The sequence below is a fragment of the Anolis sagrei genome, chromosome 6 (assembly GCF_037176765.1).
Source record: "Anolis sagrei isolate rAnoSag1 chromosome 6, rAnoSag1.mat, whole genome shotgun sequence".
NCBI classification, from domain to species: Eukaryota; Metazoa; Chordata; class Lepidosauria; order Squamata; family Dactyloidae; genus Anolis; species Anolis sagrei.
The window spans coordinates 18,889,384-18,903,446 of NC_090026.1; the positions used below are offsets into that span (position 1 = coordinate 18,889,384).

The 14,063-nt window shown below is 42.6% G+C and overlaps 1 protein-coding gene across 1 annotated transcript in view; it reads left to right on the forward strand.

The window, feature by feature from the left end:
• FAM83E (family with sequence similarity 83 member E) overlaps positions 1-9,524 on the forward strand; it is a 40,217-nt gene extending 30,693 nt beyond the window's left edge. The window contains exon 6 of the mRNA XM_060780385.2: positions 8,358-9,524. Coding sequence (XP_060636368.2) covers positions 8,358-8,597 — 240 coding nt within the window. The 3' untranslated portion in view covers positions 8,598-9,524. The remainder of the gene's footprint in view (positions 1-8,357) is intronic.
• The last annotated feature ends 4,539 nt before the right edge of the window (positions 9,525-14,063 follow it).

Genomic DNA, 14,063 nt, shown 5'->3' on the forward strand with positions numbered 1-14,063 from the left:
ACTTGCACTTTGAATTGGGACTGGAAACTTATCGGCAACCAATGGAGCTGCTTTAGTAAGGACATTGTGTGCTCTCTATGGCTGGCTGCAGTTAGTAGCCTTGTTGCCAATCTTTACACCAATTACAGTTTCTGAGCAGTCTTCAAAGGCAGCCCCACGTAGAGTGCATTACAGTAATCCAACCTTGATGTAACTAAGGCATAGACCACTGTGGCTAAGTCTGGCTTCTCAAAGTATAGTCGCAGCTGGCACACAAGCTTTAACTGTGCAAAGGATCTCCCGGGCCTTCAGTCCTAGCCATAATTTAGGTTATGATAAAAATTGGTGTGATAAAACACCAGTGTTCTTCCAGATTCAGTCTTTGAAATAAGAAAAAAATGAAATAATTAGAAAATTGGGTATCCTAAAAGTGATGAGAAAGCTAGAGACATCACCAAGCAACTGCAGTTTTTAAATATATATTTTTAGCAGGAGCCAGTTCTTCTCTGTTGAAGGCAGAGTTGGCCCAGTGATGGTTCTCCAGATGTTATTAGATTGCAAATGCTATCATTATTATTATAATTAACCATACAGTTTCACTTCCTGTAAAACAATATTTTTGTTATGTGCCTTCAAGCGGACTCCAACTTAGAGCAACCCTATCATTGGGTTTTTACCAGGAATTGAGATTTGTCATTGTCTTCATCAGAGATTAAGAGAATATGACTTGCCAAGAATCACCTAGTGTGTTGCCAGGGGCGAGCAGGAATTCAAACCCTAATTTTCTAAAAACCTTGATAAAAGTAGCAAGCTTGTTTACTACCTCATACACTTTTTAAAAAAAAACAAAATAATGCAGATTGCTTAGAATTTAGCCTCTAACTCAGAAAGAGCATATCTGCTGTAGTTTTTCCTAGAAATATCCCAGTCTATGTCTGAAGGAAGCACACTTTGCACCTGACAGCAGATTAATGCTTTGGTTGGGGGCTCTAGTGGGACAGTATTTCCTTGCATCTCTATGATATTTTTTATTGTTGGTCATTTATGAAGTGGGGGAAATGACAGACAGAAAAAAATGCCACAGGAAAACCTTGTGTCTCTGCAAGTTTGGCACTTGAATCTGACAGCTGGTTTGCTTACTCATAAGTAAGGACTCCAGTCTGCAGTATGAAAAGGCAAGCTGGCATGCCTACTCAAAAGCAGACTGACTTGAGGAAATGCCTGTGTCTCACATTAGACTAAAGTTTTTATTCGCTTGTAAACCGAACAGGTCTCAAGACAGTCGCTGAATCTGATGTGCAAGCCGTGAACCCAGGGGTAGTTTCAAACAAGTCTCAATTAATCCTTGTTGTCACATATTTTCAACTGCTTCTAAAATGCCTCAGAATTTCTCTTTCCTCCCACTTTTCTGTTTCATCCTTTGCTTACTTCAGTTGCTAGAGCAGTGGTTCTCAACCTGGGGTCCCCAGATGTTTTTGGCCTACAACTCCCAGAAATTCCAGCCAGTTTACCAGCTGTTAGGATTTCTGGGAGTTGAAGGCCAAAAACATCTGGGAACCCCAGGTTGAGAACCACTATGCTAGAGATTAAGACCCCTTCCACACTGCCCCTATATTCCAGGATCCGCTTGTAGATTATCTGCTTATCCCAGATAATCTGGCAGTGGAGATTCATATAATCTAGTTTAAAGCAGATAATCTGGGATCAGATCCTGGGATATAGGGGCAGTGTGGAAGAAGCCTGAGTTCCACATGCAAAAGTAGTAGTTGGCGATTTAGAAAAGGTAAAAGGACAGGAACAGACAGATTTCTACCCTTAGACCAGTGTTTCTCAACCTTCCTAATGCTGCGACCCCTTAATACAGTTCCTCATGTTGTGGTAACCCCCAACCATAAAATTATTTTCATTGCTACTTCATGACTGTAATTATGCTACTGTTATGAATTGTAAATATCTGATATGCAGGATGTATTTTCATCCACTGGACCAAATTTGGCACAAATACCCGATACACCCACATTTGAATACTGGTGGGGTAGGGGAGTTGTAGTTGCTGGGAATTATAGTTCATCTACAATCAAAGAGCATTCTGAACTCCACCAATGATTGAATTGAACCAAACTTGACACACAGAACTCCCATGAACAACAAAATATACTGGAAGGTTTGGTGGGCATTGACCTTGAGTTTTGGAGTTGTAGTTCACCTACATCTAGACAGCACTGTGGACTAGATGTAGGTGGATTTGTGATGGATCTGGAACAAACTTGGCATCAATACTCAATCTGCCCAAATGTGAACACTGGGGGATTTTGGGGAAAATAGACCTTGACATTTTGGAGTTGGAGTTGCTGGGTTTTATAGTTAACCTACAATCAAAGAGCATTCTGAACCATACCCATAATAGAATTGGGCCAAACTTCCCACACAGAACCCCTATGACCAACAGAAAATACTGTGTTTTCTGATTATCTGACACCCCCCTCGCGACACCTCCCAGGGGTCCTGACCCCCAGGTTGAGAAATGCTGCCTTAGACTAAGCCAAAACCAAACTGCTGCAGCCTTTCCTAGCCTGTGAGTTTCTCATTATTGACTTTTGCCATCATTTCCATACCCTCATATTGCTTGGCCATGTATCTCCTGATTTTCATCTGTAAAATGTTGGGGGATATGAACCATGACATGTTTTAAAAGTCCCATAGTACTGATCTTTAAATATTTATTATTCTAACAGGAAAACTTGAGGTTTTGTTTTAAAACATAGTACTTACAGGCCCTTCAAAATCTGGGTCACTAAACTTTAGCTTAGCTTATACACCAATCCTATGCTGGTCAGCCCACAGCCTTTCAAAACTGGGACAAAAGCCAATGCAACGCAAGGCAGCAATGAAGTTAGCCACAGCCCAAGTCCACTAAAACTTGTGGGCTTCTTTGCTTCAAGGGAATGTGGGCCTCATTTCCCCAGCTTCCTTATCCTTAGGACGTCAAACTGCTCCTTTCCCATAGGCAGTTTTTATGACACCTTTGGACTCATTTCCAAACCCAGCCCTTGGTCAAGTGATACCCTTCCATTAGCAGAAGGATGTGAGGTTGTTCCTGCCACAGCTGCCATGCCCAGTTCTAGTTCCTTCTCTAAATCAGCTTCTACTGTGCAAAGCTAACAAAAAGAGAGGGGCATGTGGTAAAGAGAAGCAGTTGGTGGGAGGGAAAGCTAACCCTCTCCTACGCAACCCCCCTGCTAGTCTTTTCTTTCTGTTATTTTGCCAGCTGTGTTCAAAAACCAAAAATAAATTCAACTGGGAGGAGAGGGAGGAATTGCTGAGGGAAGAAACGGCTTCTGGGGGGAAGGGTTCAGCTCCTTCTTCAGCAGTCCCCCTACTCCATTCTCTCCCATCCCAGGTTTGACTTACTTGGAAAGCATGTGATTGTTGTGAGGCATGCTACTGTTCCATTCTCATTTCTTTCCTGCAGAAAGCACTCTTCTCCAACATCCCACACCCCTGCTTTCCTCTTTCTCTCTCATACACACTGCTCAATTTATAGTCACCATGAAAAGAAAGGTGCACAAGACACTTTCCTCCGAGGTATTTGATTTCCTCCCCCATGCTCCTTTCCGTAAGACAAACACATTTGGTTTTCAATGCGTTCCCCTTTGAGTTGTGCCTTAAACTCTGACTCCTTTGGGAATTGAATTTTCTGTAGTAATTTAGGTTTCCATAGGAACACAAATTTCAATATTTTCTAATCCTGTTTGGTACAGGAGGTCACATTTAACATTCCAATGCATTCACACCCTGAAAGGAGCAGCAATTTTAGTTGGACACTACTGACAGACTACAGCCAAGGCTTTTCCTAAGAGTTCTGGATGTTTTCAGAACAGGAAAAACACACATTTTGCCATATACTTCTAATATTGTACTCTATATTTAAATTCATACAGAAACCGAAATACTGACATTGATTTCTTATGGATTTTGGTAACTGTGAGAACCAAATTCTCTTCATTTCAGCCCCAAATAAAAACTCTCAGGGTTAGAAAGACATACATTTTCATTTCCTAAGGTCAAGGCTTCCTAGTGAGACAACATTTGAATAGGGTCTTCTCAAAGTCCAGCTTCTTTTCTGCCAGTTTCAATAGTACCAACCTATTTTGGTCTGTTGTGCTGCACTGACAGACCACTTGTCAATGGGTTTACAGTTCCGAAGAAAAGGTAGTCCACTGAAAAAAGACTGCAACCTTATGTCGCATATGTTTCTCCCTACCCTAAGAATGAGGAACCTGTGGCCTCTCAGATGTTTCTAGATGACAAATCCCATAATTTGAGGCCACTGACTACTCTATGTGGGGTAGACAGGTGTTTCATTCTGCCAAAATCTAGAAGGCCACTAGAATTCAAAGATATGTTAATATGTGAAGAGATCATCAATGTATCTTGGGAGAGGAGATATTTCTAGGTATAGGAGGTAAGGAAGTGTCCTAGGCCAGGCATGAAGATGCTGGCATATTGTGGTATCACGTGTGTACCCATGACAGTATCATTACAAGGATATGTATTATTACCAAAAAATAAAGAAGTGTTGTATGTGAGAATGAAGTGGCAGACCTTGGTGTTATGACTCCACCTGGAATGATAAGAGTGTGGTGGAGGCTCCTTCTTTGGAAGCTTTTAAGCAGAGACTGGATGGCCATTTGTCAGGGGTGATTTGAATGCAATATTCCTGCTTCTTGGCAGGGGGTTGGACTGGATGGCCCATGAGGTCTCTTCCAACTCTTTGATTCTATGATTCTATGATAATCCTGACAGTTTCCAGTTGGCCATTCATAGTCTGCTCATAAAGGTCAGTTCCTAGGGACTAGTTCACTCCATGTATCTCAGAAGGTAGACTAATAACCACTTTATCACATTGAAGCAGGGAAGAGTAGAGCTCAATCTTTTTTTTTCAGTTTTTAAATGAAATGGATGATTTCCCTACCTTTATCACACTGTTAAATGTATCTGTGGTACTCCGTGGTACTCAGCATTCTTTCAGTAAATCTGCTATCACACTTTAATCACTAGACACCGCCCACCATCCCTCCCTCACTTCTTTGAGAGAGAGAAACCTCTTCTCTTTGAAATGTCAGCTGTTATGTGTCTTCAATTCCAGAAGCAAGGAAGCAGGGAGGGAGGGAAGGAAGGCAGCTATGCTCTCTCCCCCTCCCCCCCCCCCCCCATCCTGCATTCTCTTGGCTGCCCCATAGTGAAGGGTGTGGACCATGGGAAACTATGACTCCCAGGACTGCGCAGCATGGAGGTGTGGCATAATAATAGTAATCCTTCTCTCCCGATTTTCCCAAGCAAAACAAGGCACAGACATATCACAGAAGGAAGGGAAGGGAAGAAAAAGGACCTGGAAAAGCTATTTTTAAAAATGAATTTGTTCTGGCAAAGTGAAAACTCGGTGAGCAAACGGTAATGCTTTTCCTAACAAGGGTACTTTTGGCTCCTCCCTCAATTTCCCCTACCACAAATTGGGGAAACATTTCATTGTAACCTGGGAACAACTAATGCCATTACATTACAGAAATAGCCAAACAAACCGGATGATTTCAAAAAATACAGTTCCCCACCACCTTATAAAACGTTTTAAAAGAATGCTGGCCCCCACACTTACAATACGCAAAGAATGCTCTATTCTACAATTGAAGCCAAACTAATGTGATGACAAGAGTGGCCGCCCGGATTTTAAATGTAGCACTCAGTGGAATTTAGTAAATGTGATGAAGTCTGCAAATGGTTATGCTACAACTTCTTTCTCTACATTAGTCTCAAGATCCCTTTAGAAAGCCACTAGTTACTCATTTTGCACTGGCCTCATTTTCTTTGGCATAAAGGCTGCTACCTCTGTTTCTCTCTGCTGGTCACATCTTCTGTAGGCCAGAGAAGGCAGAATGCAGCTATGTCAGAGGGCAGGTTTGATATAATAATAATAAAACTTTATTTATATACCGCTCTATCTCCCCGGGGGGACTCAGACCAGTTTCCAAGGAACATTATCAATACATACAGAATAAACAACATAACAATAAGATTAACAAAACAATATAAGCATAAAATTGTTGCCATAACACATATATATTAAAAGTAATCCTGCCTGTTCAAGGCAATTTAAAAGACCTTAGACTGAGATTAGTGCAAGCTCAAAAATCCTAAGGGGCCCAGGAATTAAGTGCAGTGCTATAGCAGGGTCTATGGCTGTTTATTTCCGGGGCCTATTAGAGGAAGTGACCTGAGTAATTGGTACGAAGAAGAAGGCCATATTCAACAATGTCTAGGGCTGAGCTAGAACTAGTCATTCTCAAAGGCTTGTTGAAACCACCAGGTCTGCAAGCTCTTATAAAGGGAGGGGAGGGATGGGGTCTGTCTAATTTCCCTGTGGAGGGCGTCCCAGAGGCGAGGAGCCACCACTGAGAAGGCCCTCTCTCTCGTCCCCACCAAACATACTTGTGACAGTGGTGGGAGCGAAAGGGGGCCTCCCCGGAAGATCTTAGAGGAAATGCTATCTTGGAGATAGGCGGGGCCTGAACCATTAACATTGATAGCAGGAAAACGGACCAAATGCAAAGGGCTCAATCCCCTGAGAATTTTTCTCATATGAAATTTACTAAAATAAATGGGATGGGGTGGAGTGTCATTAATTTTCTACCTCAGGTTGGTAGTTGCTAATCCTTGGCTCCTGTACACCTGTGTTGTCACAGGGCAACCAGTTGTCCCTGGCTACAAAACAGGTTAGAGCAGAGGCAACAGGCCTAAGAGACACAGAATAGTTAGATTTTCCTCACCAATAACCCTGGAGATTTCTGACAAACAGAAGAGGTAGGGAAGGCTTCCTTTCTTAGCTTCCCACCTTGGACCAACAGCAAAAGACATCACCTTAGGACAATATTGATAAAGGCAACACCCATGCTGGGCAGGAAGAACTCCAGAGCAACAAGCCTTGGGCTAGGACAATCCCTTCTACTTATCAGATAGAATTGCCACCTATGTGGCAGGCCGCCACCTGATAAGTGTCACCCTTCCTGTCTCTCAGTGCCAGGAGCACAGCTGTTAACGCGTACAAGGGAAATGAGCAAGCTGGAGGCAATCCTACTTGGAAGCAGCTTCTCCAGTTAAATTTCACACTCTTTGGCTTTTCTTTCTTATCCTCCCTTATTACCGTTCTTTCACAATTTTCATTTGCTGCAGTTTCTAAAGCAAACCATTTTAATCTGCTTTCAGGGGAGGGAAGTAGAGGAATCCAAAGAAACTCGTGGAACCTCAAAGACTAACAAATGTAATGTAGCTTCAGGCTTTATAGACTATGGGTCCCATTTATTACTTAGACATGAAGTATAATCCAGAATTACAATATGTGCTTGTATCTCAACAGAAACACACACAGGGGGTATGTAAGACTGGGTAAGAGTAAGATCAGAGGGGAGCTAAAGGAAGAAAGGGCCGGCCATAACAATTACACTATTACTAAATGATCAGTATTAAAAACATCAGTATTATAATGGTTACTGTAAATATTGTCTGCATTTAATTTCCCTCTGACCTCACTGTGTACAGTCCCACCCATAGTCATAGAATCCTAGAGTTGGAAGAGACCTTATAGGCCATCCAGTCGAACCCCCTGCCCTGAAGCAGGAAAATTACATTCAAAGCACCCCCAACAGATGGCCATCCAGCCTCTGCTTAAAAGCCTCCAAAGAAGGAGCCTCCACCACACTCCGGGGCAGAACAGCTCTCACAGTTAGGAAGTTCTTTCTAATATTCAGGTGGAATCTCCTTTCCTGTAGTTTGAAGCCATTACTCCGTGTCCTAGTCTCCAGGGCCACAGAAAACAAGCTTGCTCCTCCTTCCTATGACTTCCCCTCACACATTTATACATGGCTAGAATGTCTCCTCTCAGCTTTGTCTTCTGCAGGCTAAACCTGCCCAGCTCTTTTAAGCCGTTCCTCACAGGGCTTCTTCTCCAGAATCGTGATCATTTTAGTCACCCTCCTCTGGACACTTTCCAACTTAGAGTCAACATCTCCCTTAAATTGCAGTGCCCAGAATTGGACACAGTATTCCAGGTGTGGTCTGACCAAGGCAGAATAGAAGGGTAGCATAACTTCACTGGATCTAGACACAATGCTCCTATTTATGCAGGCCAAAATTACATTGGCTCTTTTAGCTGCCACTTCACATTGTTGGCTCATGTTTATATACCACTGAAATCCTGGAAATAAAATATTTTAGGCCCCATTTCTCCTGAAGACTGGGTTGGGAAAGTAAATTGCTTTGTGACACAACTTAATTATATACCTAAACCATATAATTTGTTTGTTTTGTTTTTAAATCTTCTGCAGAAGTGGGGCTACCAGGACACACCAGCAAAGGAGCTGATGAAACAACGGGGGACTGGCCATACTCCAGATGAGTCGAGGACACCCATCTACCTAGCACATGGACGCATGACCCCTTCCCCTGGCTACCAAGCATTAGGAAGACTACAAGGACAGCTGTACCATCACACGGCTGGTACAGGCCTACCTCGGGCTTGGGTGCATTCAGGGAAACCTCAATATGGGCATCAGATACGGTTCTGAAATCACTTTGAAGCTGTGAAGTGATTTGGGGGGGCAGGGAGAGATAACAGGAACGTAACCTTGAAAAGTCTGGAAATTATTCTGCAACAGATTATTCTGCAACTGGAACTGACATTCCTCTTAGAGCTGAAAATGTATATAGGAAATGATAACAAGAGTGGTTTTAGTATATTATGCTATAAATTGGGAGATGTTACTGCCAAGTGACTCCCCCCCACCCCCACACCAATGAACTTCAAAATGCCGTTATGAGTTGAAACCGTTATATACTGTGACCAACCTGTGTTCATGAGATTAGTTGCAGCAGCAAACTAAGGAACAAATTTCTCCTAATGCAGCTACATTAGGCTTGCCTTGGTTTGCATAGACTGAACTGGAAACAAGCAGCAAGTTGGGAAAGCTATACTGATGAGCTGGCTCAAGGAGACCAGGGTACAGCTAATAAGGCACTGAGAGGCAATATAAAGCATTACAGCAAAAGAAAAATGGTATGCTAGTTTAATTCTATCTCAACAATGGTAAAAGAGAAGTCATTACCGCAGGATCTATGACGTGAATACAAATACAATATCTTTCCTAGGTTATAGCTCATCATTACATCCATTATCAAAATACTGTATTGAAGAGACACTGGAATAAGGCAGCTGCAGGAAATGCTTTGACATTTAAGAGGCCAGAAAAATTACAGTACACTGAGCACTATTGGTTTCTAAGGGGCAGGATTTAGAAGGGAAAACTGTTTAAAGGGAGTTAGAGATTTGTGAATCTGAGTGAGTACACATGTAAAGTAAAGGTTTCCCCTTGACATTAGGAGCATAGTGTCTACATCTAAGGAAGTAATGCTACCCCTCTATTCTGCTTTGGTTAGACCACATCTGGAATATTGTGTCCAATTCTGGGCACCACAATTCAAGAGAGATATTGACAAGCTGGAATGTGTCCAGAGGAGGGCGACTAAAATGATCAAGGGTCTGGAGAACAAACCCTATGAGGAGCGGCTTAGGGAACTGGGCATGTTTAGCCTGAAGAAGAGAAGGCTGAGAGGAGATATGATAGCCATGTATAAATATGTGAGAGGAAGCCACAGGGAGGAGGGAGCAAGCTTGTTTTCTGCTTCCTTGGAGACTAGGACGCGGAACAATGGCTTCAAACTACAAGAGAGGAGATTCCATCTGAACATTAGGAAGAACTTCCTGACTGTGAGAGCCGTTCAGCAGTGGAACTCTCTGCCCCGGAGTGTGGTAGAGGCTCCTTCTTTGGAAGCTTTTAAGCAGAGGCTGGATGGCCATTTGTCAGGGGTGATTTGAATGCAATATTCCTGCTTCTTGGCAGGGGGTTGGACTGGATGGCCCATGAGGTCTCTTCCAACTCTTTGATTCTATGATTCTATGATTAAGTCTAGTTGGGTCCAACTCTGGGGGGTGGTGCTTATCCCCATTTCTAAGCCGAAGAGCCAGTGTTGTCCATAGACGCCTCCAAGATCATGACTGGATGGAGCACCGTTACCTTCCAACTGGAGCGGTACCTATTGATCTACTCGCATCTGCATGTTTTTGAACTGCTAGGTTGGCAGAAGCTGGGGCTAACAGCAGGAGCTCATCTGCCTTTCAGTCAGCGAGTTCAGCAGCTCAGCAATTTAACCCGTTGCACCACCGGGGTCTCCACATGCGCACACACCTAATCCAGAAAAATTGATAAAGAACACTAACACAATGTGTCTCTTACAAAATGGGAGGGGAGTATCAGCTCCTTGTGGAATTACCTCCAAAATCTAAAGGACCCAGATGTTCCAAAACAGTTTTCAAGAACACATCAAGCCATTGCTTCTTTGCCCAGAATAGGAATCAATGCAGTATTCAATTGAGACTCATTCAATTATTCTGCGGTCTCAATCTTGAAACTGATAGTTGGCATACAGATTGTATTGCAGCAATATCGACTCAACCTATTTTTTCTTGCACTGTCTTCCCCTGACATTATCCGCCCAAGGTTCTCCAGAGATCTCAAAAGTCCACTTACTATTTGGGGTTGTCCTAGTAAAATGTTATTGCTCAACCCTGAATTTTGGAGGAGTTTTGTTTCCCCCCCTATGAATCACCACGTTTTCCTTTCCTCTCTGTGTTCACTGAATCAAGAGGAAGAGGTTGTAATTGGCACAAGTTAAGTTATCAGATTTATAATGAACACAGAATAGTAATGATAATGCCAGGAAGTAATGCTGTTTTAATCATTAAAGGACATGCATCATGTGAAATCAACAAAGGAAGCAAGAAGTGTATGTAACAAGACTGTGAAACTATAATATAGGCCCTGCCTGAATCCACAAAGAACTTCATGTGTATTTGAGTCCAGAATACATTAAAAAAGTAAAAGTGAGAAGGCCCAGATAATTAAGTAGAAGAAATGCCCAGTGAATGACCCTTAGAGTCTGGTCAAAGGCTCTAGCATCCTCAAGGGAATTGGAAAATCACTGACCAGACACCTTGACAAATAAAACGCCAAACACTTATGCATCACAGAGCAATTTTTCAGCATGGATAAGAAGAGGTAGCATTACGGTTGCTAGGAGCTAGACTCAAGAGGTCTCCTCTGTCTTGGATTGTTGCAAAGGGAACATTCCAGCAAGATGCGGCATCTCCTATCATTTCTAAATTGGGGTGGGCTAATTTTAGGCTACATATTCTCTTTTTTTAAAAAAAAAACTAGAACCTGAGGCCCACCAAGTGCAGAACTGGCTCAAGGTAGGTCAGCATATAATGAGAATTCATTCAGAACTGAATACTGTTGAGCACAGTATTAACTGCAGATTTTTTTTTAGTACCAAGCTACCTCTTCTATTCTTTTTTTCCAAAGCCATTCCTGGCTTTTCCCTTACTGGAGGGTTAGGCAATTAGTGCTTCTCCAGATAGGGCTGGACTACAGGTCCGTGAAACACCATTTTTTAAAAATTGCCTCTGATGTGAATGTAATGCTTTTGACAACAAGGTTTTACTCATTCAAACTATGGCTTATTCTTTATGCAAGGAAGCAGTGGGTGAATTAGGGCCCTCTAAAAGTTGTTGGATGGCAGCTCCCATCATTTGTGATTGCTCATCATGCTAGCTGGACCTGATGGGAGGTGCACTAACTAACAACATCTGGAAGACTGCAGGATCCCTAACTGAGTCCTAAGCTTGTTCCATTTCAGAGTTCTAACATATGTGGGTGGATAGTAATCTTTGTGTTGTAAATAAACAATAGGGAATTAGAACCTTCTTGCAGAACTACTGCAAATCTTATAAGGTTCTGATCTAATATCTGCTCCTCAGCCTTTCCCCAGCATTTAAAGGCACTGCAATCCTTTCAGGACCAGGTTCTCGCATCCTGTTAGATGCCGTAGTATATCTACCAAAGTTGTAAGGAGCTGATTACCACCTAGACTCCAATAACATTTTTTTTGTAACTAAGTGGGCAACTCTAATTGTATCTTCAAGGAGGAAAAGGCATCTGAACAGCAACAGAAGATGATGATTAGGATTCCAGACGTTTTCTCTGAAATGAATGCATCCATTACAAGGAAATCATTCCCTCAGCATTCACAACAGGATACCAGTAACTGAGGGAAATGAGACACCCCCAGTTACTGTATATATTGTAAGGAGTGTGCACAATTCAGACCAGAATTATACAGTTCTCACACAGGTACCTCTGAATTGTCTAGTGGCAATGACAATGTCAATGGTGAGGTGCCATTATCCTTCTAGCGATGTCCAAAGAGCCCTGAAGAAAATCCACAGGCCTGGTCCCAAGTCACATTTGCAAAGCAGTGGTTAATATTTTTAAAAGGAAATGCTAGAATTGTGTCGGCTTCTACAATTCCTTCACTCTCATCAAAGAAATGGTTAGCATGCTCCAGTGCTGAGAATCCATATGTAAATCTCTTTTTAAATACTCTCTTGCATTTGCTATTAACACCAGGCGTGCTAGATTATTAACATGCCAAATAAATCCTTTGTGCATTGGAAAAAAGGGGGGGGGGGGGTTCAAACATACAAAAATATGGATATTGTGCCCTCTAGAGGCTGGATTCCTAAAGGCACCCATTTTCTGCAGCATCACCTCCAAGTTTGAATGAATCAGAACAACCTACCCAGCACCTACCCAAAGTGATCTTGTTTTGGAAGGGCTTGTCTGGACTAAGCCAACTAAGTGCAAAGCTGACTGACCCCTGCAAGGCTGGAACTGACCTTTTTCACAACCTTCAGGAATCTTACAATAGTGAAACAAAACCTGTGGTCCATCAGTGCCTTTGTTCCTTCCTTCCTAGGTCTGTCACAGTAAACAGGAAGTAGCTGTAAAAGTGGAAGGAAGATAATGTTTAGCTCTCTCGGAGGCACAAGGTGGGATGTCTAGCTAGAAGAGATCATGGACCAATCTCAAGAGGAGACAAAGACAAGATGGGAAAGCCACACTCACCTGGGTCCAACTGCACAAGCCACCGAGTTCCCTTACTCGAGTGCTTAGTGCTGATCCCAGGCATGGCCTGTAAGAACCCGAGGCTGTCTCTGTAGCCATATTCCATGCTGATCTTGCACAGCCTGACCTTATGCTCCTTCCACAACATCGTCTCCAGCTTTTCCAACCGCAAACCCCAAGGAAACAGTCCCAAAGTGCTTCTTAAGAGAGAAATCACATCCAAATCACCTGGAAAGCAATAAAGGGTCATCAGCAACAAAAAGCAGGTTGTTGAAGGCTTCCATGGCCAGAATCAATGGGTTGCTGTGAATTTTCCAGGTTGGTTCATCAGGTGCTCTGCTATGGCTGACTTCTCAGGTTGAATTAGAGGCACCTAGAGCAAAAGTGTTCTTACCTTACATTAAGGGAACCACTGAGCGCATACAGAAGCTGATGAAGAAACACAACCTACAAACTATCTACAGACCCACTAAGAAAATCCAACAAATGTTACGTTGAGCAAAGGACAAGAGGGATCCGCTCACTTCTGCAGGAGTCTACCATATACCATGCAGCCGTGGACAAGTCTACATAGAGATCACCAAACACAACAGTGCCCAAACACAAGTCAAGGAACATGAAAGGCACTGCAGACTAATTCAACCTGAGAAGTTAGCTATAGCAGAGCACTTGATAAACCAACCTGGACACAGCATATTATCTGAATACACAGAAATGCTGGACCACTTAACAACTACCATGTCAGACTAAACAGAGAAGGCATTGAAATCCACAAGCATGGGGCAATTTCAGCAGAAAGGAGGAAACCATGAAAATGAACAAAATCTGGCTACCAGTTTTTTAAAAAATAAAAAACCTCTAAAATCAGAACAGTAAATAAAGAGCAACGCTTAAAAAGCAAAGGAATTCCAGACAAGAATCAATCAGAGCTAGCTAACATCTCCAAACAAAGGATCCCCCCAGGTAGCAATCAGCCAGGTTTTGAAGCTGCAAGGCCTTTAAATGTTAATC